At 45.5% G+C, this 17,272-nt stretch overlaps 1 protein-coding gene across 1 annotated transcript in view; it reads left to right on the top strand.

Annotated features, from left to right (window-relative positions):
• Positions 1–2,069: 2,069 nt before the first annotated feature.
• Positions 2,070–17,272, top strand: part of COL15A1 (collagen type XV alpha 1 chain) — a 117,977-nt gene continuing 102,774 nt past the window's right edge. Inside the window, exons 1-2 of the mRNA XM_002743145.7 lie at positions 2,070–2,588; positions 2,680–2,765. Coding sequence (XP_002743191.1) covers positions 2,575–2,588; positions 2,680–2,765 — 100 coding nt within the window. The 5' untranslated portion in view covers positions 2,070–2,574. The remainder of the gene's footprint in view (positions 2,589–2,679; positions 2,766–17,272) is intronic.

Below are 17,272 nucleotides of genomic sequence, written 5' to 3' on the forward strand. Positions count from 1 at the left end.
ATCTTGGCCAACATGGTGAAACCCCATCTCTACTAAAAATTCAAAAATTAGCCAGGCTTGGTGGTGGGCGCTGGTAGTGCCAGCCACTCGGGAGGCCGAGGCAGGAGAATCATTTGAACCCAGGAAGCAGAGGTTGCAGTGAGCCAACATCACACCATTGTATTCCAGCCTGGGCGACAAGAGCAAAACTCCATTTCAAACAAAACAAAAACAAAAACAGAGACAAAACGAAATTGAGCCCATGTCTGCTGGTTCACAATCTCTGGTTTTAAAACTGTCAAACAGAACCCTAGATCTACTATGTAGCCATAATTGATGTGGTTTTTCTAAGCAGTATAGAAATACAGTTCTAAGAAAGTCAATTATATTCCTAGTTAATGTGGTACTTTACAAACAATAGAGAAATATAGAATTAAGAAAGCAAGTTCCCTGTGGTTAGTGAACCATAATAAAATAAGGTTAGGCCCATCGCAGAGTGGCTGCAAGTGAGAGAGAATTTACATTCACAGGGAATGTGAACAGATTAGGAAAGAGACTTCAAGTGGACAGTTTTGTTGGAATGCACTTTGCCTTTTGTGTTAGCTCCACATGGGGCCAACCTGGCTCTTGATCTGCTTTGGCTACTGGATTCTCAATCCCTTAAGAGCTTCGTCTACGGTTCTCCCTCTCTCTTGCCAGTTGTCCCCCTCCCCAGGCTGCAGCCCAATGAGAAGAATATCCACAACCTCTAATGATAGAAGCCAAAATCCAATGGACAGAGAACACTGTGGTATACCAGTAAGTGGTCCCATCAAGGGCTCACAGCCACCATTCAAATCAAGGAAGTTGTGTTTATTATACAGGTGGCAAAATAAAAAATCAGACCAAGGGCAAGATTTGCCCAACTTCACCCTGCAGCCAGGGCCAGAATTGGACTGGAACCCAGATTCCTGATCTCCAGGCGAGCCACCCCTCCTCTGAGCCCTCACTGCCCAGGCTAGCAGGAACCCTTTCATGTCCCAGTGCTCTGTGTCTCCATTGCGATTTTGCTCTTGAGGGTAGAGAGCAAGTCTAATCCTCTTGCTTACCAGCAGGCAGCATGACTGAGTGGTGAGGAGCATGGGTGCTGTATCTGCCATGTATTAGCCTTGGACATGTTTTTAACCTCAGCTTTCTTATCTGTGAAATGGGGATTATGTAAGCGTTAAATAACACCGTTAAAGCATTTAGCACAGGGCTTGGGACATAATCCACACCGAGTAAGCATTAGTCGCTATCTCCATTCTGATGCCATCTCCACTGCAAGGCTAACTCACTTGGCAAGAGGTAACCCATCCTCTAGAGAGTAGAACTGAATGAAACTCAGGAACTGACCAGAGCCACAGCCCACTGTGGCTACTTGGTGCATCAGGAAGAGAGTCTCCTAGCGTTTGCCTGGCTTCAGAGCTGTCCAGGTCTCAGCTACCTTCAGCGTGCCTCTTCTCATCCAAAGATCTCATGCTATGTGCCTGGTGGTAATCCTAATAATAAAAAGCGACTATTTGAGGGTTTACCCAGTGCCCTGCGATAAGCTCTGTACAAATGGGTTAGTCTGCCCTGCACCCCCTCACTCCCACTCAGGGCTTTTGGAGACTGAGCCTGGTTCATGACCCCCACATCTCATCGCAGGGCTTGATGTGGTGTCTCATCCAATACCGTGCTCCTTCATTCATCCAGCGTTTGTTGGCATCTCCTACTACCTGAGCTGTTTTAGGCAGGGGACAAACCAAAGATAAGCTCTTGCCCTCCTGGAGCTTACATTCTGAGGAAGTGGGAAGGCAAGGTATAGATAGAGAGGAAAGCCCTGGAATCCAGTACATTAAAAAAACCTTTATTAGGACTATCTCTGCTGCACTGAGTTGTATGTATCACTTATGGTCCCCAGGCAGGTCCACTCCTGGGCTTTCAAGTTGGTCCATGTGTCAGGAGTGCGGGGTGGGGCACAGCAGCTCGGAGCTCAGTGCAGCTTGGGACTTTGGGACATTCGCTCCACCTCTCCGAGCCTTAGTCTCCTTGTCCATCATATAAGGAAATCACTGATTCCAGCTTCTGTGAGGATTCCCTTGGAGGCTGTGAAAAGAGAGTGCTTTCTCTGCGGATCAGCCCCGACAGAACAGCCTCAAGGGCCGGAGGGAGCCCAGTCCCGCTTGCTCCAAAGAACGCGGGCACGAGCTTTCCTCGAAGATTACTTACGGCAGCCACGGGTGGAGGCCGCAGCGGGAAGCGCACGTCCGTGGAGGGGGAGAGGGGCGTGGGGTGACCGCCGGGGCGGCCGGGATCCCCAGGGTGTGAGTGCGCCGCGGCTGCCCGAGGTGGGGCGCAGCGCGCGGGGGAGCGCAGGGCGCGGCGGAGTCGGGTTTCAGAGCGCGGGTGACTCAGGGCGCGGGCCGAGAGCCGGGATTCTGCCCGCCGCCGCCGCTGCCGCCGAGCGCCGCCTTTGTTCCCTGCAGGACGGGCGAGCGCGGCGGCCAGCGCTCAGCGCCCATTAGTCCTCCGCGGAGCTTCACGCTTTGCGCCGCTTGCCGCGCGCCTTCCGGGGCTCCGTAGACCCGCGAGATGGTACCACCAAGGTAAGACCAGTTTTTCTGCTTCCTCGCGCCCGGCCCCCTCCGATCCTTCTCCCGCCTCACCTTCTCTCCCTCACCCACTTCTTTCTTGCAGGAGGAACGGGCAGTGCTGGTGTCTGCTGGTGCTCCTCTCGGTCTCCGCGCCCCTGCCTGCAGTCACCCAGACCCGAGCTGCGACAGGTAAGCGACCCTGCCTGAGGGTGGCACCGGCAGCCTCTGCGCCCCGGGGGAAGTTGGTTTTGGCGGCGGACGCGGCTGCGGTGCGCGCCTCATTCCTGAACATAAAAGGGAGTCCTCGCCACTCCGCGCGCACTGGCGGTCCCGCGGGCGGCTTCCTCCTGGCAGTGCAGGGGTTATAGCTGTGAATGGGATCCCTGGGCCGCCGCGGCGAGTGGAGCGCTGTCTGGGCACCCGAGATGTCTGAGCTTGGCGCGGAGCCTCCAATCTTAGGCAGAGAGGGACTTTGGAAACACAGCGCCAACGCCAACAGCGTCAGCGCACTCAAAGCCAGCACTTAGGTTGTGCGCGCTGGCTGGCTTCTGGTAAGGGCAGGTCTGGTGTCTCCCCGCACACAGGTGCGAAGTTTAACACCAGCAGGGACATCTGCACAAGAAATAACGGAACCGAATTGCTCGGATACTTAACTCAGCTGAGTTACCTAAGCAGTCACGTCTATCATGGGCAGTGGCTCACGGGTGACGGAAAGAGCTGTGATCTGGGAGCCAGGGATCTGATTCCTTCCGTTCCTTGGGCCCCAGTTTCTCCAGCAGAACTCAGGCGGTTGGCTGAATAGTGAGATCTAAGTTAAAATAGATCTAAGTTAAAACGGTTAAGCTTAGACTGTCTGGGTTTGAATTGTGGCTGGCTGGGTGATCTTGGACAAAGGATTTCACCACTTTGTGCCTCAGTTTCCCCATCTGGAAAAGGCGAATAATTGGACCATTTTACCTTCCTAGAAATGCTGTGAAGATTAAAGAGAGATTAGAAATAATGTGGTTTCTATGATTCTAGCACATGCTAGGCACAAAATGAGTGATAGAAAACACTGCTTGATTCTTGCAGTAACTATGTGTTGGAAAGCAATGCAGGTATTTTCATTTTTATTTTAGATTCAGGGGGTCATGTTTTTTACAAGGGTATATTGCAAGGCTCTGAGGTTTGGGCTTCTATTAATCCCATCACAGTACAGGTATTTTTATAACACTCAGATTGAGAGAAGCTTAGAAAGGAGCCAGTCCAAAGGCCAGGACTTGAATCCAGGTCTGTAGGCTCTTGCCCCTTGCTCAGCTCTTTCTCCACGCAGTTTTGCAGACGAACCGTGCTTTCTGGAGCTTCTGACCCCTTCCCTTTTAAATTTGGGGAATTAGTACACAGCTTCAATTGAATAAGGGAGCAGAAAGTCTAGGAAACAACCTCTGGCAGGCCCAAAGGAAAGGAGATTGAGAAGGGGGCCTTGGTTAACTCTTTGTTTGCCTGAAGAAGCCCGAGACGGCCCATTCTCTCCTTGGCAAGGAGACCCAAATGCAATGATAGCTTTTCCTGCCAGAGTGTCCAGCCTGGCATTTATTGCAGATCAAAGGGCAGTTGGAGTATAGTTTTAGTTTTCAGTCCCATGGATCACGTCAGAACATTGCAATTTTGCATGTGATATAGGACCCTGCCAACTCAGTGGCAGAGGGCAGCTTTGGGTTCCATGGTGCTTTGTGAACTTTGCTGCAACTTCCAGTTTACCAAAAGGAAGAGGGATCTGGGGATAGACACCTTGGTGTTTCTTTCTCCTCCTGTGTGTGTCGCTGAGATCCCTCAGTGTCAGGGCTGCTGTTTCTAACACAAAGGAAATCCTATTCCCATTCATAATGTAAAAAGGGAGAGCCAACAAACCTTCAGAAGCTGAGAAGGATCTAGGGAGGGCCATTTGCAACTGATAAGTGGTTAGTGCTCCTTTGGGGACATGAAACGATTCCTAAAAATGTAAACTATCCTCCTGCAAACGGAATTTTTAATGCGATTCAATATGGCTGATGGTTATAAAAACACTTTGTATGTCCAAGTGGAGGTGTGAACATGTTCATATTTCATTCATCCAATCCTTACAACCACTCCAGGAAGTGAGGACTGAAAACAGTTACTATCTTTGTTTTTCAAGTGAAGAAACAGAGGTCCAAAGTCACAAGACTTCTTCTAAGTGGCTGGGGTGGGATTTGAACCAGACAGTCTGATCCAGAGTCCTTGCTCTTAATCATCCTAGTGTGCTGTTAGAAGAGCTACACAGACGAAAAAGGCTTTAGGGGCTCATGGTTTCCAATGAGCTCCACAATCTGAATGTCACAATTGTAACATGGGTCTGTTGCATCTGCATGGCATTGTACAATCTTCAAGGCACAATATTACCCTCACCAAGTCACTGGAATCACCACCCGGCAGTGCTGGGAAGTAAGTTGGGCTCTATCTTACAGAAGGGATTTGACTTCCTCAAGGCCACATGACTGTAACTGAGTAGATCCATCATAGCCCTCCCACATCTGTGAACGTCAAAGTGGGTTCTCTTCCTCTCATGGGGCCTCTCCGCAACTGGCTATAAAAAACAATTGCCAAGACTTCATAGCACTATGAACCAGCAGTGTTCTAAGTGCTCTGTGTGAACGAACTCACTCAATCATCACAACAACCCCATGTCTTATCCCCTTTTACAGATGAGGAAACTGAGGCACAGTCATTTGCCCAAGGGCATGTAGCCTTCAGTAATATAAGCACAATTTGAGCACAGAGGGTCTGACTCGAGAATCTGTACTCTCAACCACTACGCTATAGGCTTAAACAGGGTGGCTTCTGAAAGCACATTTGTAAGTGGGCTGTTGTGAGCAGAAATGCATATTCTCAACAGTTTGGCAGTTTCTTAAAGTGTTATATACTTACTCTACAATCCAGCATTTCCACTCATAGGTATTTACTTAAGGGAAAGAAAAGCATATGTCCATCCAGAAACTCGTATATGGAAGTTCATAGCAGCATTATTCATAATGGCCGAAACTAGAAATAAACGGGTCCATTAGCTGGTGAATGGTTAAACAAAATGCGGTGTATCCATTCAGTGGGATAGTAATCAGCAGTAGAAAGGAATGAAGTACTGATCAATGCTACAGCAACATGGATAAACCTGAAAACAATGAAGCTAAGTGACAGAAGCCAGCCATTAAAAACCAATACATTATAAGAGTCCATATATATATAAGATTTCTGTAAAGGCAAAACTACAGAGACAGAAAACGAGCAGAGATTGACTGCAAAGGGGCATGAGGAAACTTTTTGGGGAATGTCCTAAAACTGAATTGTGGCAGTAATTGTACAACTCTATAAATTTACTAAAATCATCTAACTATAATTTAAAATGAGTGAATTTTATGGAATGTAAGCTATGCCTCAACAAAGCTGCTTATTAAATAAAAGAAAGCATTTTCCCAGAATGTCCAGGCCCCAGATCTGGTGGGGCTTCAAGGTGGGGTTCCTGGCCAAAGCTGGCACACAGCTCATGACTTAAAAGCTGCTGGCCTCATAGTGCATTGATTCTCTCCGAAAACGAGTCCTGAGTTCCTCCTGCACGTCCAGGCCTCTGGATGGACTCTCCCTACCATCCTGAATGCCATTGTGGGCCAGGACAGGGCTCCTCAGATAGGGGTAGAACACAGTCATATGGTTTTTTTGCAGAGAATTGATGTGTTAAAAGTGGGTCTTTGTAAATTTCCTGATATCCCTCATGCCCTAAAACAGCACAATTACAGGTATTGGGAAACCTGGGTTCCAATCATTTACTTCCTCTGTGAATTTAGATGAATTGCTTTTCCCACTTTGAGCCTCAGTTTTCCCATCTATGAAGTGGAGAGACAAGATTCACTCATCTCTGTAGTCCTAATTTAAAATGTTGGGAAACAAAGCAAAATAAACTTTTTCTAGTTTGAGGTTTAATTATTTCACATAGTTTAGTTCAACAAACCCATTCTGTGCTGGCCCTCATGCTGGCTGAATACAGAAAGGATTTAGGCACAGAGCTGTCCCAAGGGGCTCATAGTTCACAGGCACAAACACAGGGCCACAGACAATTGTAATGCCATTTCCCCCAGCTCTTCTCATCTACCATCCAGCATGTCCTGTGTGCAGCCTCCTCCTACACACCATCATGTTTAAAGAGACAGTTGTCAGTTGGTGTCACTCATATGGCCTCTTGTGCCTCCAGTAGTGAGGGTTGAGAAGGAGGATGGCATCAATCCTTCCTTTTCCTGGTAAAGTGTCAGTGTTGAATACCCAATATTTTAGAAGATAAGGGGGCTATTGTCCAGGTAGGGATGATGGTGTCACAAGTAATTTGTTCTTGCTAATAAAGTGTTGATGGTTGCAAATTATTTGCTTTACTTTCAACTGTTTTATTGTGAAATATAACATCCATTCAGAAAAGTGCATGCTAATGGTACAGTACAATGATTTATCACAGAGGAACATTTATGTAATCCAGGTGAAGATATGCGATAATCCCCAGAAGCTCTTCTGACCCCCTTTGCTGTGGTTTTATTTTCCCTTCTTTCTCTCTGAGGTAACCATTACCTTGACATTAATAGTCATCACTTTCTTGCTTTTTAAAAATAGCTTTGCTATTTAAGTGTGTATCCCGAAATTCTGAAGTTCTGTTTTACTTGATTTTGAACTTTTTATACGTAGGATCTATTCTTTGGTGTCTGATTCTTTCAATGAATAATAAGTTTTTGAGATTTATTTATGCTGCTGTATGTGGCTGTAGTTCACTGCCATTGCTGTATGTTCCATTGTGTTAACATACCATATATTATTTATCCATTCTTCTCCAGCATTTGGGTTGTTTCCATTCTTGGCTAATGTGATAGTGTGGCTCTGAACATTCTTGTACATTTCTCTCAGTGCACATGAGCATGAATTTCTGTTGGTTCTGTACCTAGGAGTGGAGTGCTGCATCATAGAGTGTGCATAGCCCCCAACTGAATAGAGAACGCCAGCATGTCTTCTAAATGGCTGTACACATATACACAGCTACCAAGAAATGAAGGTCTCCATTTCTTCATATTCTCACCAGCATTTGGTCTTGTCACTGAGCTTAACTTCAGCATTTCTGATGGGTGTACATTGAATCTTACTGTAGCCTTAATTTCCATTTTCCTGGTTATTAAATAGGTAAATCACTTTTTCATATGTTTATTGACCATTTAGATATCCAGACTTACTTTTTATTGAGGTGAAATTTACATGGCATCACATCAGCCACTTTAAAGTGTACAACTCAGTGTCATTTAGTACCTTCACAATATTGTACAATCAACATTTCTATCACAGAGTTCCAAACATTTTCATCACCCCAAGGGAAAACTATATGCCCATTAAACAATCACTCCCCATTCCCCACTTGTTTTTGCTTCAGGCATCCACTAAACTACTTTCTACCTCTATGAACTTGCCTATTCTGGATATTTCATGAAAATGGAATCATACAGTGTATGACCTGTTGCGTCTGACTTTTATTTAGCATACAGTTTTCGTGGCTCACTCAGGTATCATGTGTCAGTACTTCATGCCTTTTTATGACTAATATTCCATCATATGTATATACCACATTTTGTTTTTCCACTCTTTCGTTGATGGACATTTAGGTTATTTCTGTCTTTTGGTTTTTTTGAATAGTGCTGCTCTGAACATTTGTGTACAAGTATCCGGATTGTTTCTGCTTCTTATATACAGAGGAACAGAATTTCTGGTCGTATGATAATTCTGTGTTTCAAGTATAAGGAACTCCCAAACTGTTTTCCACAGTGGCTGCACTGTTTTACATCCCCACCAGCGATGTATGAGGGCTTTCATTTTGCACATCATCACCAATGCTTGTTTTCAGTTTTTAAAATTATAGCCATTTTAGGAGATATAAAATGGCATCTCATTGTGGGTTTTATTAGTAATTTTCTAATGACAAATGACATTGAGCATCTTTTCAAGTAATTCTTGGCCACTATCTTCTCTGGAGAAATCCTGATTTAATGGGAAGCATATGAATCAGAGCCATGCAGGACTTCCCTCTAACCATGCCACTCCTGCTCCCTGGAAGTCTGATGTGCTTTTCTGAGTGAGAGAGAGGTGGGTAGGAGTCACACCTGAGGTTCTACATCATTGCCCTCTGGTCTCCATCTCCCAAAGGACAATTGTCTAGAGCCAGCCACTTTATCCAGAGCTGAACTTTAGCCATTTTGTCATTATTATAAACAGTGCTGCTGGGACATCTTCAGACAAATGGCCTTTTTCTTTTGGCTTCTTTCCTTTGGCAATATTTCCTCCAATGAACTCACCCATCAAAGAACAGAACTGGTTGGATAGTTCTTACTATGTGTTTAGATAAATTTTTCTTGTTTAATCGTGATGCTTCCTAGTTCAGTTTCCCTCACTAAGTTCTGCCCCCAGAAGACTCTGCCTTGCTCCACTAACACTAAGCTCCTGTGGACCTGGGCTCACATTAAATCACTGGCAGGTTTCTGAATGGGAGATGCAACGTCTAACATCTGTGCTTTTGCATAGGCCAGTATCATTTTTAGTTTAATGTTTTTTTAGAGAGACAGGGTCTTCTCTGTTGCCCAGGCTGTAGTGCAGTGGTGCAATCTTAGCTCATTACAACCTCAAATTCCTGGACTCATGGGATCCTCTTACCTTAGCCTTCTAAGTAGCTGGATTATGTACCTTCATACCCAGCTAAATGTTAAACTTTTAATAGACATAGAGTCTTGCTGTGTTGCCCAGGCTGATCTAAAATCCCTGGCCTCAAGCGATTCACCTGCCTTGACCTCCCGAAACGCTGGGATTACAGGCATGAGCCACTCCACCTGGCTACCAGTACCATTTTAAAAATGCCTTTCCCACACAGTATCTGGAGGCCCCCAATTCATCCTTTAAGATTCTGCTCTGGGAAGCTGTCTCTCCTCTTCCAGGCATAATGGGAATCTCTTGGTCTCAGGGCTTCTGAAACTCTACTGTGGCCACTGATTAGTCACCTGCCTCCCCTGCTATATGGGAAGTTCTATGAGGCAGTGATGGGCCTGTCCAACTCTGAATCCTGGAACAGGGATCCCAGGCGCAGGGACTGGCAGAAAGTGGGTACTCAGTAAACTTTTTCAATGAATCAAAGAGGAATGAAGGGATTGGTCTAGCCTGTGGTCTAATCCACCAACTTATCATGTCCTCTGTGGGGCATAAGTCATCCCTATTCTTCCATAGCTTTGCCAGCTGTAGGGTGACCTTGACTGACTACTCAGGGCAAATGATGGGGCTGTCTGTTTTCTTCAATTGCAAAATAACTAGTTAGGCTGGAATTCACACTAATGTTACTTTGCTTTTTATCTCTTATTACATTAGTTGGATAAAAATTTATTTTTCAGCTTCTCTCTACTCATCTAATTCCCAATTGCCTCGTTTTGTCAAAAGTTGTATGTTTATCTTTTCTCTTCTAGCTAAATATGTGTTGATTTTCCAGTTTTCTTTTAATATCTACAGCTCGATTACTTAAAATGAACCACAAATTAGGGTATAATCTCTTTTTTTGAGATGGGTTCTGGCTATGTTGCCCAAGCTGGTCTTGAACTCCTGGGTTCAAGCAATCCTCCCAACTTAGCCTCCCAAAGTGCTGGGATTACAGGCATGAGCCACCACACCCAGCCAGATTAGGGTATAATCTAAAACCAATTATTTTCCAAAGTGATCCCCGGGATTCCCCAAAGTACTAATTAAAGTGTGAGCTATTACCCCGTCATTGTACTACCCACTATTGTTGTGTGATATCATATAATGTTTTTTCTTTTAATAATGTACATTTATTTCTGGTATCTCTGTACTACTTTTGCACTTCCTTTTGCTAATATGTGTATGATGTTTCAGATTCACACAATTTTGATGATTGTTGCTTTGTGGTGTGTTTTACAATCTGGTAAGAGAAGTTATCCTGCCTGCCTCCTTCATTAAGCCATGAATTCTTTACTATAGGTTGGTTTATTCCATAATTTCTGCATGATATGATTAGATACTGTAAGTATATCAGTGGTAGTGGGTAGTGAGAGATGTAAAAAGGAAGCAATCTTACAATAAGATTCAGTTTAAAGCATTAATGTCTAGTGTGGAGAATGAATAAGCAAATAAGGCCTCAAAGCCAGAGCATCAGATTGTGGAGTATGACCTATTGCTGTCAACACAGAGCCCAGGGGAGCTGAGGTAGTGGTTATCAGAGGTGTTGGGAGGAGCCAGGTTTGCTAACTGATTACCTTCTTCTGCTCCATCTCAACTACAGAGCGGTAAAGTCTAGGGTTAGAGCAGATCCTGGGAGAAGGTTCAGCCTTCCTCCCAGTCAACATCTAATGAGAGAGATAGAGGACCCTGGTCACCTAATGAGTGTAGCCCACTCTTTATCCCCATTGTAACCAAACTCAACCTAGCCCAACCCAGTCCAACCCAACTCAGCCTAATCCAATCTAACCCAACCTAATCCAATACAACTCAATCCAACTCAACCTAGCCCAGCCTAATCCAATCCAACCCAACCCAATTCAATCCAATCCAGTTCATATTTATTGCATGCTATGGTGATTTAAAGGACTGAACAGGGCAAAAAACTATTCTGAGGGCCCTGGCATCTCTCCCAAGTGACCAGGACCCCTGACCTTAGATGTCAGGGAACCCCTTTCTGGGTTTGGAGAGCTTGGCTGGAGTCTGGCTTGCAGGAAACAGCCTGGCCTTAGGCCTCTCTAGGAGTTACTCCTCCCATCACTGAGGGACTCAGATGGGGCCCAGCTTAAAACCTCCCTTCCATCTAGGCAGTCTTTTGTGACTGGCTTCCTCCCGAAAGGAATTTTTGTTGAAGTCTTCAAAATGGTCTGTCTTACAGATGTCTGTCTTTCTCCTATTATTCCTGGCTGCTTGCTGTCCCAGGCCCTCTCTGGAGTGGGTGGCAGGATGGCTGAAGAGCTGCGTTAGACTCAGTGCCCATGCTGGAAGGACTCATAGTCCAGTAGTAGAGACAGAGTGCGGAAGCTGGCTTGCATGCTAAGGAGCTTGTCCTGAGTTTCCTAACACAATGCAAGCAAGCATCTCCACTACCAAAGTAGGGATGTCCATTTCCACTAGGAGATGGGAGAGGCAGAGAGATGTGAAAAGTGTTTGCAAGAGATTTATTTTTTCAGTAACATTTAAAAATTTGATAATAAAAATAGTACGGAGTTATTATAAAGAACTAGGACCAAAAAAGGGAGTTTAAAAAGAGCACATATTACCTTGTAACTCAAAGATAAACACTGCTAGCATTTGATGGACTGTGTTTCAAGTCTATTTTCCACCCGTAAGTATACACATAGATCATAATATGAACAGAGCATTCTGTACATCGTATTTAGTTGATGGCTTTTTTCCCCCTTAACAATCATCTAGACATTTTTTTCTGGAACATTAAATAGTCTTCTCTCATATTTTTTGCAATTGCCATAGTATTTCATGGTTTTGCAATTGCCATAGTATTTCATAGTATTTCAAACTTTCAGGCTTTTAGGCTGTTTCTCATTGCTCACTATTATGAACACTGTTGTGATGATCATAGTCTCATAGCTCTGTATTTGACAACTTCTGTAATTATTTTCTATCACAAAACAATTTCCTAAAACAAATAATTAGGTCTAGTGCATGCCTATTTTTAAGGCCTTTGTTGCATTGTTCAGAAAGGCAATAATACTTTATACTCCCTGCAATAGCAAAAGAGAACACCAAGCTCACCCTGCCTTGTCTACTGCTGTGTCTCTAACCGGAGAGGAGGAAATGACAACAGGTAAAGAAGCTGCCAGCATCCTTCTCCAATGGCTCCTCCCACCCTCCTTCTTCACCCCTCCCCTTCATTAATCCATTCTGCATGTGCCTGTGGAAGGGCTAGAAGAGGATTTTTCAGGAAATTAGAATGTGAGAGCTCAGGTCACAGGACCTTGGTAGTCGTCAGCCCTCCAGTACCTTGGAATCATCTTGGGAATTTCAAGGAGGGCTGGTGCTCAGTCCTCCAGCTCTTCAGGGATTCTTCATACATCTGAGATAAGGTGCAGACACCAGCAGGTTTGAAAAGCTCCTGGTTGCAGTCTAAGGTGCAGCCAGGACTGAGAACAATCAATGCAGTTCAACTGCTTCCTTTCAAAGGTGGTGATGCTGAGTCGCAGAGAGGGACTTCTTGTCTTCCTTATCTGTAAACTGGGACCACAGCTCCTACTGTAAGGATTAGTGAGCATCGGGCCTGTCCCTGGTGATCAGTTCAACGCCTCAGTACTTCCCTGCTCCCACATCACTGTGGGTTCCTTGAGGGCAGGAAGCCGTTTGTATTTATCCATGTTTCCCCAGCATCCGACATGGCACCAAATGGACACAATGAGCATTTGAATACGTTAATGAATGGATCATTCAAAGCCTGAGACTGTGGAGATCTTAGTGAAAACCCAGCATTATGAACCCTTGACCAGCAAAGTCTATGTGTGCCTCCAGCCACACGGAAAGACCACCCTGCAGCCATCCACTGTGCAGGATGATGGGGCTGGAGCAGGGTGAGAGCAGCCACTGCATATAGTATATATGTCAAGAATAGAATGTTTCATGAAAGAAAAGTTAAGCTGTGCTTTTTTTGGCATAGGAAAATTACAGTCATTTCATCCCATAGAACATAAGAGTAGAGAGCCTAGCTGATGACAAGCTGAAACCAAGTTCTTGCAACTTCAACAGCATTGCACCCAGAACTTCTGAAATAGGCCCAGCCAGCTCCTTCTCCCCTGCAGCTACAATCTTAGTGGCTGGCTAGTCCTGACTTGATGATCTAGCTCAGAGAGGGAAAGTGACTAGCTCATGGTCGCAGTGTAACTTGGTAGGACAGCCAGGTCTAGAACCAGGTATCCTGACTCCCAGGCCAGTGCTCTGGTGCTTCACATGAACCTAAGAAAATACCAAGAGCGTGGCTGGGGCATGGTGGCTCACTCCTGTAATCCCAGCACTTTGGGAGGCCAAGGCTGGTGGATTACCTGAGGTCAGGAGTTTGAGACCAGCCTGCCCAATGTGACAAAACCCCATCTCTACTAAAAATACAAAAACTAGCCAGGCATGGTGGTGTCCATCTGTGGTCCTAGCTACTCAGGAGGCTAAGGCAGGAGAACCTCTTGCGCTTAGGAGGCAGAGGTTGCAGTGAGCCAACATAATGCCACTGCACTCCAGTCTGGGCAACAGAGCAAGGCTCCGTCTCAAAAGCAAAAACAAGCAAACACAAAAAACAAACAAGCAAAAAACCCCTGTATGATAATTATATAGTATTTTTATGTGCCAGGTGCTGTGTAAGTTTTAATATATAGGATATCTGTTTATGTTATATATATACACATATGTGTGTATGTATGTTTTATATAATATAAATTATATATATGTATGCGTGTCGGTATGTGTGTATTTAATATATTAATTTGCACCACAGCCTTGTGAAATGAAATTCAATTATGACTTGACATTAGCACACAGGTCTTTCTGTCTGTCTTTCAGCCTCCATCCTCCCCACCTAGAACCCATTCTCCACACTGCAGCCACAGTCATCTAGCTTGTTGCTACTCAGTCTTGCTTCTAGCTTCTTGCTACTTGTGGTCCATAGACCAGCAGCATCAGCATGACCTGGGAACTTGGCAGAAATGCAAACTCTCTGGCTTCACCCCCAGAACTCATAAATCAGAATCACACCATCTAGGGGACTGAGGATCTCATTTTAACAAGATCCCCAGTGATTCGTGTGCATGTTAACATTTGAGCAACACTCTAGACTAGCTCTGATTGTGTTGTTCCCTGCTTAGAACCCTTTGTCCTCTTCCCATGATCACCACCTGTGGTAGGCAGGGTCCTGGACCTCTAAAGGGCCCACACCCTAATCCCCAGGACGTGTAACTCCATTAGGTTCTATAGCAAAGGGAGTTAAGGCTGCAGATGGAATTAAGGTTGACAATCAGCTGAACTGAAATGAGGGAGATTGTCCCAGATTATCTGGCTGGGCCCAATCACAAGGGTCCTCAAACGTGGAAGAGGAGGCAGAAGGAATCAGAGTGATGTGATGTGATGTGATGTGATGTGATGTGATGTGATGTGATGTGATGTGATGTGAGAGGACTTGAGCATCCTTCTTTGCTTGTTTTGAAAATAGAGGAAGGGGCCACAAGCCAAGGAATGCAGGCAGCCTCTGGAAGCTGCAAAAGGTAAGGAAACTGATTTTTCCCTTGAAGCTTCCAGAAATAAGCATGGTCTGCTGATATCTTAATTTTTATCTCAGTGAGATCTGTGTTGGACTTCTAACCTCTAGAACTGTAAGATAGCAAAACTTGTGTTGATGTAAGCCACTAAGTTTGTGGTAGTTTGTTACAACAGCATTGGAAGATGAATACAGCCTTTTACTCCTTAGTGTGGCATTTGAGACCCTCTGAAGTTCCACCAAGTGCTGTCCTGGCCTCATCTCCTAGAATATCCCTTCCCACACCCTAATCTCAAATGGACAGACCCTCCAGAGTAGCTAGAGTATGAGAAGAGACACTCTGAGGGACCAGACTAGGGTTATTCTCTCTCTTTCATGTGTGTGTGAGACAGTTTCTCACTCTATTGCCCAGGCTGGCATGCAGCAGTGTAATCACAGCTCACTGCAGCCTTGACCTCCCTGGGCTTAAGTGGTCCTCCCAGCTCAGCCTGTTGAGTAGATGGGGCTGCAAGTATGTGTCACCATGCCTGGCTAAGTTTTTTTCTTTAAGAGATGGGGTCTCACTATGTTGCCCAGGCTGGTCTCAAACTCCTGGCTCAAGTGATCCACCTACCTTGACCTCCCAAAGTGCTGGAATTACAGGCACCATCACACCTGGCTGTGGTTATTCTCTGTACCACCAGCACCTAACCCTGTGCCTCACCCCTGGCAGGTACTCAGGCAATGCCTTTTGAAGGAATAACCCAGGGGAACCCTGTAACATTCAGGTCACCACCAGCCACGGAGGAGCCCCGGACATGCCAGAGGCAACTATGGCAACAGTGTGGGGCACAGTGGAGACTCTCCCAGGGCCTCAGCCTTAACAATCCTTTGCTCTTCTTCTGCTGTGGGCAAATCACTGTACCTCTCTGGGCCTCAGTTTCCCCATCTGGGAAATGAAGGGGTTGGAATGGCAAATTCTAGCAGCATCATTAGCATGAATATTCTAGGATATCTGAGTTCTGTTTGGTCACACTTTGTGGGAGTTGGGGATAGTGGTTAGACTCAGCTCTGCTCAGCCCTGTTCATCTCACTGCTGAGCACACCCTTCACTGTCATCTCATTCACAAAGTGGGATACAAAACTGCCCAGCAACTGTGTGTATGTGGTACAAAACAGAGACTAAACTGCTTGCTCCCCCTGTCTAGTTAAAATGCCAAATTACTCACTCTCCCACGGAAAGAAAAAAGGGGGTGGGGAAGAAACTGTTTCTTGCTGCAGAGTTTTTCCGTGTGACATATTTTCTAATTTTATTTCAGGTCTAACTGTCTACATAGATGGCTCCATTTCAGGGTCTTCTCCTCCCCTTTTAGGATATGAGCTTTCATTAAGGAATGAAATGGCTTTATTTGTTTAATATCTGCAAGTGTGGGCTGATGTCAAATTGCAACTGAATGTCCTCACTGTCTCTGCTGGGGGAAGTTTTCTAAGATGCCCTGCGCTGGTTTAGTGGCTTCGATTCCTTGGTGCCAGGCCTGGTCACAGGAGCTTGGCCAAATCCCTTCCATTTCTGGCCTCATATACTCAATCTGCAAAGTGAGGAAAAGGCTGGCTCATCACGGAGATGGGGTGGCTGGATTGGAAGCCGTGGCTGTTGCACCCCATTTCTAAGAGTGGTTCCATTTGAGACTGTGTTGGAATGGCGTGCATCTCAGTTTATGTCTGCGCTCAGCTCCTGTCATCTCTGCACTGTTGCTTTAGTTCATGGAATGGCTGAGAAACTTTTCATACCTGGAAAGAGTACTGTAGCTTTGTTTTGAAGAAACTAATTCTGGCCAGCACAGTGGCTCACATCTGGAATCCCAGCACTTTGGGAAGCTGAGGTGGGAGGATCTCTTGAAGCTAGGAGTTCAAGACCAGCCTGGGCAGCATAGTGAGACCCTGTCTCTAAAAAAAAAAAAAAAAAAATTTTTTTTTTTTTTTAAATAATCCGGGTATGGTGGCATGCACCTGTAGTCCCAGCTACTTGGGAGGCTGAGGCAGGAGAATCGATCACTTGAGCCCAGGAGGCCAAGGCTGCAACAGAGCAAGACCCGACCTCAAAAAAAAAAAAAAAAAAAAAAAAAGAGAGAATAAATTCTGGCCCTGCAATGTCTGTTGCATGCAACCTCTCCCTTCTATCTTCTTGCCCTACCTGGCTTCAGGCTTGTGTCCCTTCTTTCTGATGGATTGCTACAGCAGATCCCTGGCCAGCAGGACCTCCCCTCTCTCTGTCCTCTAGCACAGCTTCTCACTGTGAGTCAGAGTAGCTTGTCTAAAACACAGGTCCCATCACGTCACATCCCCTCTCAAAACCCTTCCATGCCTTCTGTGACGCACAATGAATTCCACATTCCTTGGGCTGCAGTTCAAGGCCTCTTCTCCT

Source organism: Callithrix jacchus, chromosome 1 (assembly GCF_049354715.1).
Source record: "Callithrix jacchus isolate 240 chromosome 1, calJac240_pri, whole genome shotgun sequence".
NCBI classification, from domain to species: domain Eukaryota; kingdom Metazoa; phylum Chordata; class Mammalia; order Primates; family Cebidae; genus Callithrix; species Callithrix jacchus.